The 18,198-nt window shown below is 41.1% G+C and overlaps 1 protein-coding gene across 4 annotated transcripts in view; it reads left to right on the top strand.

Annotated features, from left to right (window-relative positions):
• DPP6 (dipeptidyl peptidase like 6) overlaps positions 1 to 18,198 on the top strand; it is a 1,193,304-nt gene that overhangs the window by 699,822 nt on the left and 475,284 nt on the right. For all 4 annotated transcript variants that reach the window (XM_033192337.1, XM_033192339.1, XM_033192336.1 and 1 more), the window contains exon 2: positions 15,110 to 15,224. In XM_033192337.1, the coding sequence (XP_033048228.1) occupies positions 15,110 to 15,224 (115 nt within the window). The remainder of the gene's footprint in view (positions 1 to 15,109; positions 15,225 to 18,198) is intronic.

Here is an 18,198-nt window from a genome sequence, read left to right as displayed (position 1 = left end):
CTAAGTACCCTGAGATCTGTTGCTTGATACATGTCTGAACATTTTGGACAAAAAGAGACCAGTTTGGGACGATGAGACAGCCTTTTCACAGAGAGATTCCTTTTTCTTAACAATGATCTAGGGGTTTTGGGGGGGAACACACACACCCTTCTCCGTGAGGACTGAAAATGCTCTTGTCCGTGTGTTCTGTCACAAGCAGATGAACAGGCTTTCAGCACCTGCACTGGACTTTATAATGCATTGAGTTTGGTTATCATCATTATTGTTTTTACCAGTTTATTTATTCATTATGGTGCTGGCCACAAAGCTTATGCATGCTGAGCGTGGGTTTCAAATTTTGAGTTTTGCTGAAACATTCAAGACACGGAAGTGGGCATCACAGGTGGTGAGTGCTGTTTGACAGTGATGTCACTGATCACCCATGTTGCTTCTGACTTGGTAAAAGAAAAACTGTACTTAGGAAAAGCTGCCCTCATATAACGTGTACTCATGCGGTAGTTAAATAAGGCCAGTCAAGGGCTGTAAGACAGCCAATCAGAATTTTGTTTCTAAATGGGCATGTTTCTAAACTGGTCTATGACGTGCTGATGGACAGAATTTTGCATTTGAAAAATTGCCATCACAAACTCTTGAGCCTTCCATTCTCAAACCAGTTGCGAGGGGCTTTACCACACTGACTTAACCAGGTTACAGGTGTAACAAGTTCCTGTAGCTAATAGCTCTACATTGTTTTTTTTTTTTTTTTTTTTGAGACAGAGTCTCATTCTGTTGCCCAGGCTGGAGTACACTGGCAACAATCTCAGCTCACTGCAACCTCCGCCTCCCAGGTTCAAGCAATTCTCCTGTCTCAGCCTCCCAAGTAGCTGAGACAGGGCCTACAGGTGCATGCCATCATGCCTGACTAATTTTTGTATTTTTTTGTTTGGTAGAGATGGGGTTTCAACATATTGGCCAGGCTGGTCTTGAACTCCTGACCTCAGGTGATCCGGCCGCCTCAACCTCCCAAAGTGCTGGGATTACAGGTGTGAACCCCCGCGCCCGGCCTCATACTTCATTGTTTATAAGTGTGTACTGGACACATTGTGAAACACGAACGTTCTCTGGCCCTATCCCCAGAGACTCCAGTTCAGAGGGTCCAGGAATCTGCATTTGACCTGCACACTCAGGGGGTGCTAAGGCTATTTTCGTACCATCATTTTGAGAAATACCTGAAGCTATTTCAAACAATGCTTCTCACAATGTCAATTAGTCTTCTCCTTCTGTCGTAGGAACTAGATAATTATTATTTCTTTTGTCCAAAATCCTTTCGATTATACAGATGCATTATATCTGGAGGCAGTAATTAAGCTCTGGCCTGGCCCACTTTCCTCCAGATTAGCATACTGATTATGCTGGCCTTTCCTTACAGGTCCAACTTTCCAACAAAATCATCGCTGTTTGCTTTCCTTTAGGCCTACATGTTCTTTTCCTCTGTTACACAATGTCTGAAGTAAAACAAACATTTCTGTCTCCTTTCGTGTTGTACATGTCATGACTAAAACACATGCCTCAGGTCTCAGTCTGTCGTAAACGGTGGTTACTTTTTAAAAATCCATTTTACCTATAAGAACAATAAAGGCGTCATTAGGCTTTTTAAACCTATAACAATTTAAAGACATTGGGTCATAAAATAATGTTTAACCTGGATTGATAGAATTAAAGTACAACATTAACAGTCTGCATTTAGTTTAAGATAGAAACTTAGCCCTCTTGTTCCCAGTATGTACGACTTCAGGAAAATCCAAATTTTGCTACTTAAAGTTCAGACTATGTTTTTATAGTTTCAGGTGGAAATTATTTGGAAATGTACCATGCTGCTGTAAAAAAAAAAAAAAAAAAAAAAAAAAGCCACCATTAACCCATATTTTCTCCTTTTGTAACACTGCGGAGTTATGATTTCCACACAGAGGACGTGCTTGCAGGGCCCTTAGATGCATGTGGCTGCTGGCTTTCACCCTAAAGGTCCAGACTGGTGGAATCTTCAGCCGCTGCTTTCCCCTTCCCTCTCCGGCTGCTGCTGGCTTTGGGGTTGTGATCTGCTTCCCACTCTCCCTGCGTCTGACTCGCTCTTCCATTTTTCTCTCAGTGCATGGTCAATTCTTGTCTTCATATTTCTTCCCTTCTCCCACCTTTGCTTCTGAGCTGCTCCCCTGAGCTGTGGGGAGTGCGGTGGGGATCATCAGCATTTTCGAATCAAGGTGCTCTTATCTTCGGATCAACAAAATACCCCATCACAGAAATGACTGAATTAATGACCCTCCAGATAGCTGAGTCTCTTCGGCGTTTTCAATCAGGGCCTGCTTATACTCAGACACTTCTTGTTTGTTGTTGCTGCTTTTATGTTCGTGGCTGTTCCTGAGCAGAGAGAATTTATTTATTTTTATTTTTATTTTTATTTTTATTTTTTTGAGATGGAGTCTCACTCTGGTCACCCAGGCTAGAGCACAGTGGTGCAATCGCGGCTCACTGCAACCTCCGCCTCCCAGATGCAAGCAATTCTCCTGCCTCGGCCTCCGAAGTAGCTGGGATTACAGGCACACGCTACTATGCCCCATTCATTTTTGTATTTTTAGTAGTGATGGGGTTTCACCATGTTGGCCAGGCTGGTCTCGAACTCCTGACCTCAGGTAATCCATCTGTCTCAGCCTCCCGAAGTGCTGGAATTACAGGCGTGAGCCACCGTGCCTGGCCGAGAATTCATTTAAATTGTGGATTACTGGGCACTAATTATGTTTGTGTGAGAGAGAGTGGTAGAGGGACATTGACAGAGCAACAGAGACAGAGAGAGGAGAAGGAGAAGGAGGACGAGAGAGAGAGGGAGAGGGAGGAAGGGAGGGAGGTACTGAGAGAGATCACACCAAACTAATTGCACTTTCATGTGAGTCACTGCCACAGGCTGCCCTGGGCCAATGCTTTCTCATCAGTTTCACTAGTGGAGTTGACCTCATCGGAGCCTCTTTGCTGTCTTCTGTGAGGTTGAAGCCATGCAAAGTCCTGCATTTTCCTCCATCTACCCCTAGGTCCTTGGGTTAATTATGGTCTGTGTTGGCTGTTAGCACCTTTGTGGAAAGATAAGAGCCACCAGTAATGAAGACTGAGTAAATGAGCCAGCGAAACAGAGGTGGGGATGTGTGCCCCACAGGCTCCTGGATGATTATTGATGGACACGTGTCAGCTGCTAAATGTTATTTAAAACTTGTTCTTGCCATCCTAAAGTCATTTGTTGTCCTCCTGAATATGGAAATACAATGATTAGAAGGCTGTTTTACCATCCTGAGATATGTGCACCATTGATTTTGTAATTTGTTGCTACCTTCTACTTATAGGAAATGGTCCATGATACATAAAAGAAATTTATGTCAGAGCTTTTCACAGTGAATAAATATTAGGAAGAAAATACATTTAGACAATAGAAGGAAGCAGTGTAATGGGAGATCCTGCAGTCAGGTATGTGTCGTTTATTTTCTCCCAATATTTTTTATAGTTGCTGTGTGAATATCTTACTTTTTAAGGTGCTCGATTCCACATTGGCCTGATATTTCACACATTTTAAGGCATAGTGGGAGAAGGAACCAATCCTGACCTTTCTCTAGGCACTGATGTCAGTAGACAAACTGAATAATTAATGTCTGACTTCTTCTAGAACTTATTTGAGGTAGCTTACAGAATCCTCCCCTGGCTTCCTATTGTGGTTTGGATAAAATGCATGACCAGTGGCACAGTCCACGAGGCTGGGCCTGGTTTTGTTTGTGCCTGTCCAGCTTCATCTCGGATGCTTCACGCCTCATTCCTGACATGTAGCCACACATGCACTAGGTTACAACGGCTCCATTGCCCAGGAGACCTGCCCTGGCTGCTCACCACCTCCTTCCTGTATACTCTTCAACTCTCAACTCAAATTCTCTTCCTCAGAGCGCCCTTGCCTGCCCCAACACCTCAGTAACAATCAGCACATGCCCCATCATTATAATCCCTCATGGCACCTGGAATTCCTATCCATTGTCCCACCTCACAGTGTCACTGGGTTTGTCCGAGGTCTCTCTCTCCCACCGAGTGCAAGCGTAGGGATATCTCTTCAGTTCACCGTGTTAGGCCAGTGCTCACTGTCACAACATTGGGATCCAGTACCTGTGGTTAACCACTGCTATTGTGAAATATTACAGTGCAAAAACTATGGAACCTGTAAACTCACAGCTTACCAGGTGAGTGTGACCTGAATTTCCTAATGTGAAGTAACCCATCCAGGTCTAGAAACAGAGGACAGCCAGTACCCCGCAGCGCTTGTACCTGCACTTCCTCTTTCCAGTGGCAACTTCTGTCTCCCCGCTGAGTTATGTGGCGTCTTGGATTTCATGGAAATGTCTTTCTGGCTTGTCTTCATGGACCCACATGTGAACCACTTACTGAGTGTGGTTTGCCCACTGTGTGGAACTTTTTACAATTAGAAACATTCATCTTATATTCTTTAGTGTCTGATCTATGTCACTTAAAATTATATTTGTGAGGTTCATTCGTGCTGTGCATGTAGTCAGAGGTTGTGATTTGCATGGCTATATGGCATTCTGTTACGTGGAATACACCACTCTGGTAGACAGACCACTGACACCTCATGAAGATGTCCGTATCCCATTCCCTGGTCCCTGCGACTATGTTAGCTTCCCTGACAAAGGAGACTAAGGTTGCAGGTGAATCAAGATAGTACGATTACTCATCAATTGCCTCTCTGCAACCTATCATTTCTCTGATGGTATTTGTTTTTCCATTATACTGGACTGTGTGAAAATGCTGATACTAGGCTAATAGTTGTTTAACATGGATCTAATGAATAGATTCCATTCTAGGCCAGCTATAGTTTAAAAATACTACAGCTTTCTTTTTGAGTAATTTGATACTTAAAATAGCAAAGACCTCAGGAACAGCCCATCTTCTTCGAGACCCGTGAACATTCTGCCGTGCCAACTGTCTTGGCTGGCATTTGCTTCCACTTAAATTAGCTTCCTCCTGTCATGGAGGGGCCCATACGACAAGGCTGCTGGATGATGACAAATTTGATTCTTGAAAATCTGTTAAGGTAATTGCAAAATTTCACTCAGTTTCCCTGGGAAAATAACTATACCTACTAGTAGAATCACCAGCCTTTTCAAAGAAAATGTATACATCAAATTAGCAAATTAGTTATTTTAAAAGTGTAAATCAAAGGCCGAGTGTGGTGGCTCATGCCTGTAATCCTAGCACGTTTGGAGATTGAGGCGGGCAGATCCCTTGGGTCCAGTAGTTCAAGACCAGCCTGGCCAACATGGCAAAACCCAGTCTCTACAAAAAATACAAAAATTAGCTGGACTTGGTGGTGGGCGCCTGTAATCCCAGCTACTTGGGAGGCTGAGGCAGGGAGAAATGCTTGAACCCAGGAGGCAGAGGTTGCCGTGAGCCAAGATCATACCACTTACACTCCAGCCTGGGTGACAGAGTGAGACTCCATCTCAAAAAATAACACAAAAATAAAACTAAATTCAATTGTAAACCAAGAGTGTGGTTGGAATTTCCACCTAGTTTTCGAGTGTAAGTGTAGGTAGAACATGCCGGAAAACATAGGAGCACGCCCCTCAGGAAATGCCTTCTCAGAAATGGTGCAGGGCCGCAGAGCAGGTGGCTAGATGAAGCATCAATGCTTGCTTCTTTGTGCATTCGGCTTGTTTTCGAGTTTCAGAAATCCACTCAAACTAGTTTAAGCAAGGGAAATGAAATGTCTCCTAAAGGTCAGGCGCCGTGACTCACACCTGTAATCCCAGCACTTTGGGAGGCCAAGGCGGGTGGATCACAAGGTCAGGAGATCGAGACCATCCGGGCTAACATGGTGAAACCCCGTCTCTACTAAAAAATACAAAAAAATTAGCCAGACATGGTGGCAGGCGCCTGTAGTCCCAGCTACTTGGGAGGCTGAGGCAGGAGAATGGCCTAAACCTGGGAGGTGGAGCTTGCAGGGAGCCGAGATTGCACCACTGCACTCCAGCCTGGGCCACACAGCAAGACACCATCTCAAAAAAAAAAGAAAGAAAGAAAGAAAAGAAAAGAAAGAAATATCTCCTAAAGTAGCAGGAGTGTATTATTAAATCCAAGGGAAAAACGCATCCAGGCCTCAGGAGGAAAAGTACATCCAGAAATGGAAAGCCAAGAGGAACTCATTGTGTCTCTTTGAGCTTCTTACCTCTTTGCCTTTGTCTCTTTGCTTTTCATTCTCTTTGGTTCTGAGCCTCTCTTCTTCATCCCTCTCATTCTGTAAATCTGCTTTATTTCCTTTGGAATCCTTACATCATATGGCAGCAGGCACTTAACTTCCCTCCCCACCTTCCGTTCTCACGGTTCGTGACAGCAGCCAAGAATGACTTGGAGTATTTTAATCCCACACTGCAAATCCTGAAGCAGACTTTTGACCTAGGTTAGGCCAATTAATTGTCTTTGGCTGAGGAGGAGAGGAGAGGGCTCACAGACTAGAAATGTGGCTTCCGGGGCCCATGGGTGGAGGAAGAGGGCAGCTCAGATCATCTGACTGGGGTACTCTTCGCAATGCCTCTGTACCATGCTGGAACATTGTACCAGGGTGCCAAGCCCTTTTTAAAAAGTAAGCTCAAATTATTTTAGTCTCTGCCATTCAGTTGCTGGTGGTTCTTGCCTTTGAGACTCGTTTGTTAGTTACTTAATATTTATTGAGTGCCTGCAGGGATTTTTGACATTGGGAAGGGATGTGTTGAGCATGCCAAAAGCTACCCAGTATAGAAAACTCATCTCAAAATCGCCTGTGGGTTTCAGTGAGTCTATGCAAAAACAGCCATTATCTGAAGATGCTTTCAGACACTGTTATCATACACAGCAAGGTGAAAGATACAAATGCTCAATTTTAAATTCTGTGGCTTACTTCATAGCCATCTTTTCACTGAAAGGGATTTGTGTTGGGACATGTTTTTCTGTGGATGATCGGGTCACAGTGCTGCTGCATTCAGAAATACATAGAACAACTTGATACCTTTAAAACATTATGTCAAAATAGAACCAAAGTAGACTGAGCCCTGAAAGCAGGACTAACTTACATTTTGAACTAATTTCATAAAAGAATCTATCAGGCCCTGTCAATTAAACTGAAGAGCCTAAAATAATCTGAACTCGGAATTTGCAGGTAAAAATAATCAAGAAGAAATGTGAACAGATAGCTATTGCATCAATAATTTGCCTGTTTGTTTGTTTTCTAGAAGGATTGACAGGGCAGAAGTTAATTCTGCAAACACAGGTTTGCTGACCTTCAAGTAAAGGGCTGAGAGCTGCCTCAGTAAGGGTGGTGGATAGGATTTCAAAGTTCTGTGCCCTCACACAGCAACATCAAGTCATGTTATGTAAAACAGGCAACTTTAGAAGTTCCCAAATGTATTTGAGAAAAGTAGAGTGGATCACAGATGAGTCCATGAGGCACATGCGGAAAAGGTGTGGGAGAGCCCTGGGAGAACCTGAGCAGTGAGATGTCCCTTCTCCACACAGAGGACGTGGTGGACACTGCCCAGGGGAAGAGGGGCACCTGCAGGTTTGTGTCTGGATGTACCGGAAACATTATCTCTTCTTCTTCCACTAAGATGATGATGATGATGCATAATTAATTGCCAGTCCTCAAAAGTTGGGCAGACCAACCAAAATTAACTTCTAATTAATGAAATAAATGGAAGTATTGGGGAAGGTAGGATGACATCGTCTTCCTCCACCACCGCCTCCCATTCCTGCATTGGTTGCTTCGGTATTTCTGAAAGGGCTGCACAGCCGCCCACGCCTGCAGCCTCTGCAGTTATTAATTCATATCTTGTGGCCATATCCGTTATCCCTCTCTCACCCCCACAACCAGCAAAAGCACCCCAGAAGTACTCACAAGGAACAAAGTGACAGTCATAAGGAAAGGAGCATCTCGGGGAGTGGGAGAGCTTCCCCTGCTAAGTGCATGCAATGCTTTATTGGACGATGAGTGAGGGTCCTCTTGCTCCAACAAGACTGGCTTGTGTTTCCACCTCCAGCCAGCATTGTGAATCCAAAGCAGCCGCTGATTTATACATATCCTCTGGAATTATTTAAAGCTGTCAATTACTTAACCTTGGGTCTCGCTATAGCCTAGAAAAGGCCCCTTTCCATTTTGGGAGCAAGACATTGTCTTCTAGTCTTAATATACTTCTGCAGGCTGCCTGATAGAAGAAGAGATTGATTGGTTTAAAGATAGATTATTATGAGAGAAATAATTTACTTCACTTCCTCCTTCCCTAGTGAGAAGGCCATCTGGTTGACCCCTCTGCCTTTAGCTAAGGGACATAGAATGCACAATTGCCAGCTGTCCCCACTGTGGCTGGCAAGGCTGGACCTCAGCTGTCCCCGGGGTCCCTGCTGTGCTGCCCCGATTGCTCCAGTCTTCTCCTGCAGGGGTGTGTCTTGAGGAAGAGGCTTTGGTTGATCGTGAAATCATCCTCCAATCTCACTTCTGCTGGAGGTGACTTCTTCTGTCCCTTTTGCTGCATAAGGCAAGACTTACATTACGTGAAACAAGCACATGTGGGATGTGTGCCTGGAACATCCACGGTGGTTACTGGCTGCTTGAGGAATGCCTCACTTTATTGTGGAGTCACAATTATCGATCCAATAGCCTGGATGAGTCTGTTTTGAGGACCCAACACAAATTGAATTTCTGATTTCCCCTCATTAAAGCTCAGGATGCAACAAGAATTTGGAGGATCACAGGTTTCGGAATGTGACCACTCTAGCCCCTTCATTTTCTTTATCAAGAGTAGGAAATTTAATGCACTTTCGAGTTCTTTTTCTATTACGTATCATATGTTGCTAAAACATTACTTAGTGGTGATAGCAATAAATAGTAAATTAGTACCTTCTATAATGTTTCTATAATTTTGATAAATTATAGTGTGCTTTCAAATACATTTACATTTCATCGTCATAACACCTAAGCAATCAGTTCCTTTTGTCTCCCACTCCTTTCCTCCTTGCAGCATTCAAAAAGCATCTCCACCTTAGAGTTCTCATTTGAATCTTCTCCTCTTCAGAAGGCACAAAGTCTGATAAAGGTAGCAAGGCAAATTCATGAGAGATACGAAGCTCAGGCCAAGATGAGATGTGTCAGATTTTTGACACAGAGAGGAGAGAACAGGAATGCATTCCCTGATGGAGAAGCACGGGTTCTATCTGCTGTTGCTGGGGAGAAGAAAATTAAAGCAGCCTGCATTCGGGCCCTCCCTGAATCAGTTTATAGACATTGCGGTGTCTGTAATTATTATCTTCATCTGTGTTTCTTGCACTTCAGATATACAATTAGCACACACACAAATCAAGCTGTAATCACAAGTTACGAAGATAATAACATTGGATAAAGGTGAATTTGATGTGTTAAATGGCCAAGCAACATAGAAAACATATAGCTTGGTTTTAGTTCATTGTTTATTTTTGCCTGAGTTAAAAATAAGTGTGAGCAGCAGTGATGTCACGAAGGACAGGTTTGCCACCGACGCGTGTCAGTTTGCATTACATCTTGCAGGACTCATTGCTGCTTATGGCCTCATTCACCCACCTGGGCTTGCATTAACCCTTTGCTTTCTGCATCCATCAGTGATCACTTTCGTTACTTGTAAAGGCATTTATCCGTCCATTCATCCACCCCACACGCAGTCTCTGTGTACTATGTTGTCCCAGCTTTCGTACCAGGCATTGAGACGTTGAACACAGGAAGATAACTGTGTCCTTAAGTAGTTTGCCCCCTAGTAATGACACATGCGTGACGATAATATATGAATACATGTATTAAGGTAATATATATAAAATGGATAAATTAATAGTGGAACAGTGTTACAGAAAGGCACTCACAGAGCGTTGTGATCGTGTCCAGGGGGAAGAATAATGCCAGGGAAACCAGGCAAGACTTCCTACAGTGTCACAGGTGATATTTTAGCTGATAAGTAAAGACTGCAAGGGGATTTGCCTGGCAAAATGAAGAAGAAGGGAAATTCCAGGAAACAGAAAAGTTGTAAGGCGTGTTGAGAAAAGGGGGCATGGAAGGGAATGACTTGCTCCAGGAACAATAAGGTATGAGCGGAGTGGGGTAGAACTTAGATCTGGCTTAGAGGTAGAAAGAGGACAGACTTTCCATGTCACAGGTGCAAAGGGTGTTTTTTTCTTGGAAACAGAAGGCTAGAGCCTCAGAGAGGGCTTTACATGCAAAAAGGATACATAAATATATCCTGATACCTAGGTCTGTATGACCTTCTCAGAATAACGCTATTGGCTAATATCTTTCTATTGTATGCCCAGAATTCAGCTACTTCCCAACACACCCACCACTGCCACCCAGGACAGACCCCCATTACCCCTGTGCCTTGTTGGCCACTCCTGTTCCCACCCTGACTTCTGCAGGTGTTTCCTCTAAGCAGCTCCCCTGGCCGTCTTCCTTAGTGGGAGCCTTATTTACACACTGCTGTGCTCACACCGGTTTCACTCAGAGGTAAGTGGAAGCCTGCACCTGGCCCTCAGGCTCTGCACTCCCTGGCCCCTTACTGCCCCCAAACTCCTCTCTCAGAACAGTCATCTTTCTCTCCCACTCTGGCCACTGCCTCCCTGCTGTCTCCACTGGAGCCTATGCTGTCACACAGGCCAGGCAGCTGCCACTCCCTCTATCTGGATTGTCTTCTCAGATGTCAGCTCTGCAGATTCCTTCAGTTCTATTCAGATGTCACTTGGCTAGAGATCTCTCTGATGCAAACAGCTGTCAGAGCTCATTGTCCTGCTTTTCTCTTCTCTTCATGAACTGATCTGCTTCTTGTTTGACTCTTCCCCCATTCCTGCACTTGATTACAAGAAAAAAATATGAAAAAAATGAAAGCCATTCAATTTTGGTTGATAACAGTGTCAGTGTCTGTTTTATTCATTCCTGTATTCAAGGTTCTCAAAACCTAACCTGGCATAGTAAGATAAACATGTGTTGGATGGATGGATGTGGATTGACAGATATACAGATGGATGGATGATGAGTGAATGGGTGAATGCATGTGGATGAATAGATGGATGAATGGGGGAATGGATGGATGGATGTAGATGAATAGATGGATGGATGGATGGATGGATGGATGTAGATGAATAGATGGACGGATGGATGGATGAGTGGATGGATGGGTGAATGGATAGATGGATAGGTGGATGAATAGATGGATAGATGGATGAATGGATGGATGGGTGAATGAATGTGGATGAATAGATGGATGGATGGATGGATGGATGAGTGGATGGATGATGGGTAAATGGATGGATGGATAAGTAGATGAATGTGGATGGATGGATGGATGAGTGGATGGATGGGTGAATGGATGGATGGATAGGTGGATGAATATGGATGGATGGATGGTGTGGGTGGATGGATGGATGGATATGGATCACTGGGTAGAAGACTTATTCTTCTTAAAGAAAATGGTTAATTGTGAAGATGCTTTTCCATTTTAATGGACCTCCAAAGTATGCAGGTTGTCACAGAATAGGGAATATGTTATAACCTCGCTTTCACCATGCTAGTCAAAACATATCTAATCCTACTGAGAAATGCACCTACCGAAACTCAGTGTGCCAGGGGATAGCCTAGGGAGTTCTCTTGACTTTCACGGAAAGCAGAGTCAATCCGGCTCGAAGTTTTAACAGTTCAACACCTGTAAGTTGGGAGGAAGTCTGAATTTGGGAAGCCAAATTAGATATTCAAAGAAACACATATTAGCCTGCATTCTAACTTGAAAACCATTATCTATGCTGTGGTTGTACCTATTTAAAAGTTAAATGTGTATATAGGCCAGAAATAGAAATGAATATGAAAAAGCCTTAAAAAGTCAATTTTTTTGGAGAGAACAAGGTGATTAACAAGGGTTTTCATCACTTGTTTCCTCTTTAATTTGTTTTCCGTTATTGTTGTTACAATGTTGCTTGTGTAGTAAAAGAAAATTTCCTGCACTCTGAAAAACAAAATTTGGCAAATAAAAATGGAATTTAGTAAGGAATATCTTTATCCCTGTGGGTTTTAATGCAACAATGCTGCCTGAAAGACAATGTGATGCATCTGTACCTAAGAAATGATGCATATGATCCAGAATCACTCCAGTCGAGTAGGATATGCATCGATGCCTATGGGTCATCTTACTGTGCATTTTTTCATTCAATAATGTATACCAGATTGGTTTTCTGTGCAAAATCTTGTCTTAGTCCAGTGGGCATGGAAGAAGCATAGTCTTTGCCCCCCTTTCGTGAAGTGTCCTTACTCTCATTCATTTCTTTACCCACAGTACCAACTTCCACAGTTTTGTGTCTTTCATCTCTATCTTATATATGTCTATAGAACTTCTACTGTGTTCTTCCTTATTAATGTCATCTATTTCTGACTTCCTCCCTGAAGGATCAGTCCCCCAGGATTTCCATGAGATGGCCATTTACCCTGCTCACTTCTGGGTGAAGCAGCCCTTTCTATTATCGGGCAGTACCAATGGTTAGATATCCTGAAGTTTTTCTGTTGCACAATTCGCCTGTGTTAAATTTCCTTTTGGTTCTAACTCTGCTTTCTGGAACATGCTTCCCAGTCCACGTGATATGCTTTCAAATGAGTAAAGACTTTTAAGTATTTGGTATTTGAGGCTAAACACTTCCTTCAACTTTACTTCATGTCATATGTCTTACAAATAACTTATTTCTAAAACATCTTTCTAAATAATATTCTCTATGTCATGGTCTATAACAATATCCAGCCACTGTCAGATCATGAGTGTGTCTGGGCCAGGTAGGGGCTTACCACTGCAACATTTGTTCAAGTGAACTTTTGTAAGTAAATCAGTCACATTATTGGCTGGTCAAGTAATTGATGCAAATCCAAAGTCCTGGGTTTTTTTGTTTTGTTTTGTTTTATTTGCATATGGACTTTGACCAATGCATCTATTATGTAATAAACGTGTTTAAAACAGAATTTAGAGGTCTAGATTACTCTTATGAGAAACAATATTCAGGTCAGGCTCGGTGGCTCATGCGTGTAATCCCGGCTCTTTGGGAGGCTGAGGCCAGAGGATTGCTTGAGCCCAGGAGTTTGACCAGCCTAGGCAACATTGTGAGACCCTACCTCTACAAAAAATAAAATAAATAAAAATTAGCCAGGCTTGGTGGCACATCCCTGTAGTCTCAGCTGCTTGGGAGGCTGAGGCAGAAAGATCATGTGAGCCCAGGAGGTCGAGGGTGCGGTGAGCAACAATCACACCGCTGCACTCCAGCCTGGGCTGGAAAAAATTTTAAAAAAATTAAAAATGAAATAGAAAAAATACTCAAAAGATATCAATTATTTGAGTTAATGAAAATAACATTAATTTTATCATTCTGGTTCATGAATCAGATTTGATCTTGACATTCTGTTTTTAATGATTTCCTTGGAATTTCATCTTAACAGTGTTTGAGGAATGTCAACTGGGCTGTGAAAAATTGCGTGCACTAGGTTGCTTGTATGAATAGTACCACTGAAAGATTCTTGCTAGTCACAGACTTGACAAAAAGGGCTTATTTTCTTTCTGAATTCGGGTGAAATGAAAAGTTGCTGAATTAGCAAGATCTAATTACTTATCCTTGGCCCTGGCCAGTGATTTTCTCCCAAAGAAAATACTACCTACTAGGAAATGAGATTGAATCAGTGTAACTTTCTGTAGCTATTTTGTTGCTCTTGGATAGTCTTACTTTTTAAGTTCTAAAAAGCTACTCTCTGATAGATGAATTAAGTTATAGATGGCAAATATGAAGACTTGTAGAAATTCTAAACCACTGTAGAACTCTTTCCTACTAAGCCTATAATGGCCCTGTGAATTTTTCTTAATTTAATAGCCAATATAGCCAATATTAAATATTTGGATGATATTGCATATTGTCTATTTTAGTTTGTAGCAATTTGATACATTCTAATGAACTTTTAATCTCTGATGAAAATATATTTATACATTGCATTGTCTACTTTTTGAGACCGTCTTCATTCTACCTCATTTTGGCTTGGTTACTGAGTTGCAATTATGTACACTATAAGAGGGTATTCTCCAGACTATGCATGGGCAGAAGTGGTCCCTTTGCAGTGTGACCACCTGTCCCTATTTACTCCTGTATAATTAATAATAATCTATATGTAACTATTATATTTATTATTATTAAGCTTTCATATGATCCTTTTTGTCTCTCAAAGAATCACAGTTTCGACTAAAATTTATATGATTCCTCTAATTTGCAGCGATCTGAAAACTTGGTCGCAGCAGCCAATGTACATGATTAATTTCCTAGACTTATGTAGTCCTTAGTACCCCTTAGCAGTATCTCCAGAGTCCCTCTCTCACCTGCCACTCTTGCTGCACTGCAAGAGGTTCTCTGGAATGGACTGAAGCCTAGAATAAGGATAGGTGAGTTGCCCAGTGAAGAGAGACCAGGAAAAGCTTGAAACCTTGAATGAGGAGTTGTAGAAAAAATAAAAGCCTGAAGGCAGTGCGATGGGCAGAAGTTGGTGAAAATTGGCACATAGCATGTGCTAAATAAATATTTAAATTTGGTACCCTGAAATAGAAGTTGATCACCTGGATGTAAAAAAAAGGAAAGATGACAGAGGACTTGGAGCTGAAAAGTTTAATCCTAGTTGGATTGGATTCAATGAGGGTATGGAGTTTAGCTGTGGAGAAGGAAAGTTCCAAGATTACCCTATACTATAGAGTCTGGTTTATCGGGAGGAGGAGCATTAGGTTTGCACAAAAGCTGTAAACATAATAATATCAGATTCTTTCTTGAGGTAACATTTGGCCGTCGTACAGGAAAATGACAGCCCAAGGCTTTGGGGCACTGAAGGCAGAAGGGTACAGAAGGGAGCTAATAGTAGCTTCAAGGATGGGAAGATGCCTCTTTCACTGTTTTGTGTCTTGGTTATTGATTTAAATGAAATATGTCTATTTGGCTTATTTTATTTCCTTATTTCACTCACTGGGATTTTCTTTGTTGTTGCTCTTTTTAGGAACTGGTGGGGAGTAACCCTCCACAGAGGAATTGGAAAGGAATAGCAATTGCACTGCTTGTCATTCTGGTCATCTGCTCCTTGATCGTCACCTCGGTCATACTTCTGACACCAGGTACTGTATTCATTCTTGGAACAACAAGTTGCTGTCAGAGAAAAAGAGCATAATTTTACCTTGCAGTTTTTATCTAAGTAACCACCTATTACATAATTTATTTTTCCCAAGTTCTAATTCTCACTATGCCATATGATATAATATCATTTCAATTTTAAAAATTCATTTTGTATGTTTTGGATTTGTTTATAAAGGTGTTTACTACGTGGAAATGCTTGGCATATATTAAAATTACTTATACAATTACTTATTCATGCTTCATCAACTTAAAGACAGTGGCATAAATATAATGATTTTATATATTTCATAGAATTCCTGGACATTATATCAAGGGTGAATTAAGAAAATTATTAAAACAACATATGTTGAGTGTGAACTCAGGAGAAGGTGCTAAATAGGTACTACTGAAGATTACATAAAGTATAAACCAGTGTCATAAATCTCTCAGGGGAGAAAAGACACTAAACCCCACAGAAGAAACCTACAACAAATACAGATATATTCATGATCTATTGAGTAAGCCAAAGAAAAGTGCTACTGGAGTTGAGAGGAGAAAGAGAAATCTTTCAAAGAAAGTTCATGGAGAAGGTAATATGTAAAGTGGTCTTAATGGAGTAATGGTAGGAATTTAGGAGCCAGAAATCTTTCAAAAGAAAGTTCATGGAGAAGGTAATATGTAAAGTGGTCTTAATGGAGTAATGGTAGGAATTTAGGAGCCAGAGAGTGGTAGGATTAGGGACAGAAGAAAGCCTTTGCCTATAAAACAGTAATATAGGGCCGGACGTGTTGGCTCATGGCTGTAATCCCAGTACTTTGGGAGGCTGAGGCGGGTGGATTTCCTGACGTCAGGAGTTTGAGACCATCCTGGCCAACATGGTGAAACCCCGTCTCTACCAAAAATACAAAAATTAGCCAGGCATGGTGGCGGGCGCCTGTAATCCCAGCTACTCAGGAGGCTGAGGCAGGAGAATTGCTTGAACCTGGGAGGCAGAGGTCGCAGTGAGCCAAGCTTGCCCCTTTGCACTCCAGCCTGGGCAACAGAGCGAGACTCCATCTAATAACAATAACAATAATAATAATAATAATACAGGAGTTATCATAGGAAAACATTGTGGCCATAGATAAAACAGTATGCAACTGTTTCATCCACTCTTTTTATCATATTAGATGCCTATTTGTGTGGGCAAAAAAGTTTCAATCCTCAGTAAAGAGATATACAAGCATTAGACCCTAAGATGAAAAAAAGTAGATATTATAAGGTAAAACCTTTTTCCACAGGTACAACAAATGTGGGCAAATTATAATCCAGGCTTAAACTATTACCCCAAAACCTATTTGGTAAAAGGGTGGTCTGCACCCTGATACCAAACTAGATAAAGATATCACAAGAAAACTACAGACCAATAGCCCTTATGAAAATAGATGTAAAACTCTTCAACAAAATAGTAGCAAACTGAATCTAACTACATGTAGAAAGATTATATATCATGACCAAATGGAATTTATTCCAGGAAAAACAAATTGGCTTGTATGAAAGTCAGTCAATATATTACACCTGCATGAATAGAATAAAGGGTAAAAAGCACATGATCGTCTGAACAGACACATAATAAGCATGTGACAAAATCCAAAAACCCTTTCCGGACAAAAGACTCAATAAGCTAGGAAAAGAAAGAAACATCTTCAACTTGACAAGAATCTATGAAAAATCCAATAGCTAACATCATACTGAGCAGCAGAAGACTGAAATCATTCCCTCTAAGACCAGGAGATGGTAGAAAAGGATGTTCATTCCCAGCATGGCTATTTAACATTATATTGGAGGGTCTAGCCAGGGCTATTAGGTAGGGAAAAAACAAAAAACAGGACATCCAGATAGGAAAGAAAGAAGTAAACCTGTCTCTATTCATAGAAGACATAATGTTGTATATAGAAAATCTTAAAGAATCCACAAAAAACCTATTGTAATAATAAATGAGTTCAGCAGGAAGGAAGATTTCAGACCAAAATACAAAAATCATTTGTATTTTTAGCCACTAACTATGAACAATCCCAAAATAAAATTAAGAAAATGATTCCACTTAAAATAGTTTAAAACAGAATAAGATACTTAAGAATAAATTCAACAAAATAAATAAAGAAGTATAAGACTTGTGTACTAAAGCTACAAAACAAAATGGAAAGAAATTAAGACCTAAGTAAATGGAAGGATATCTTATATAAATTGATCAAAAGACTTCATATCATTAACATGACAATACTCCCTAAATTGATGTGCAGATTCAACCTAATCTCTGTCAAAATCCCTCTTTCTTTCTTAAAGAAACTACGAATTGATTCTGAAATCTATATGAAAATGCAAATGACTCAGAATAGTCAGAACAATCTCAAAAAAGAATAATTCAAAGACTTCCACCTCCTGATTTTAAAACTTACTGTAAAGCTACAGAAATCAAAACAATATGGTACTAGGATAGGTATAGACATATAGATCAATGGAATAGAATTGAGAGTTCAAAAATAAACCCATACATCTATAGTCAATTACTTTTTGACAAGGGAACCAAGACTATTCAATGAGGAAAGAATAGTCTTTCCACCAAATTGTGGTGGTACAACTAGATATTCACATGCAAAAGAGTGAGGTTGGACCCCCAACTCATACCATATACAATGATGAACTCAATGTGGACCAAAGACCCAAATATAAGAGCTAAAGCTATAAAACTTTTAGAAGAAAACATAGAGATAAATCTTTGTGACTTTGAATTAGGCAATGGTTTCTTACATGTGACAACAAAAGTGCAAGCAATCAAATAAAAATAGATAAATTGGACTTCATCAAACGTAAAACATTTTGTGTATCAAAAACACTATCAAGAAAGGGAAAAGACAACCCACAGAATAGGAGAAAGTATTTGCAAATCATGTATCTAGTAAAGGTCTAGTATCCAGAATATATAAACAACTCTTA

The sequence above is a fragment of the Trachypithecus francoisi genome, unplaced genomic scaffold (assembly GCF_009764315.1).
Source record: "Trachypithecus francoisi isolate TF-2019V2 unplaced genomic scaffold, Tfra_2.0 Lachesis_group4, whole genome shotgun sequence".
Classification (NCBI taxonomy): Eukaryota; Metazoa; Chordata; class Mammalia; order Primates; family Cercopithecidae; genus Trachypithecus; species Trachypithecus francoisi.
Note: the sequence above shows the minus strand (reverse complement) of the source record. Positions and strands in the feature narration are given on the sequence as shown.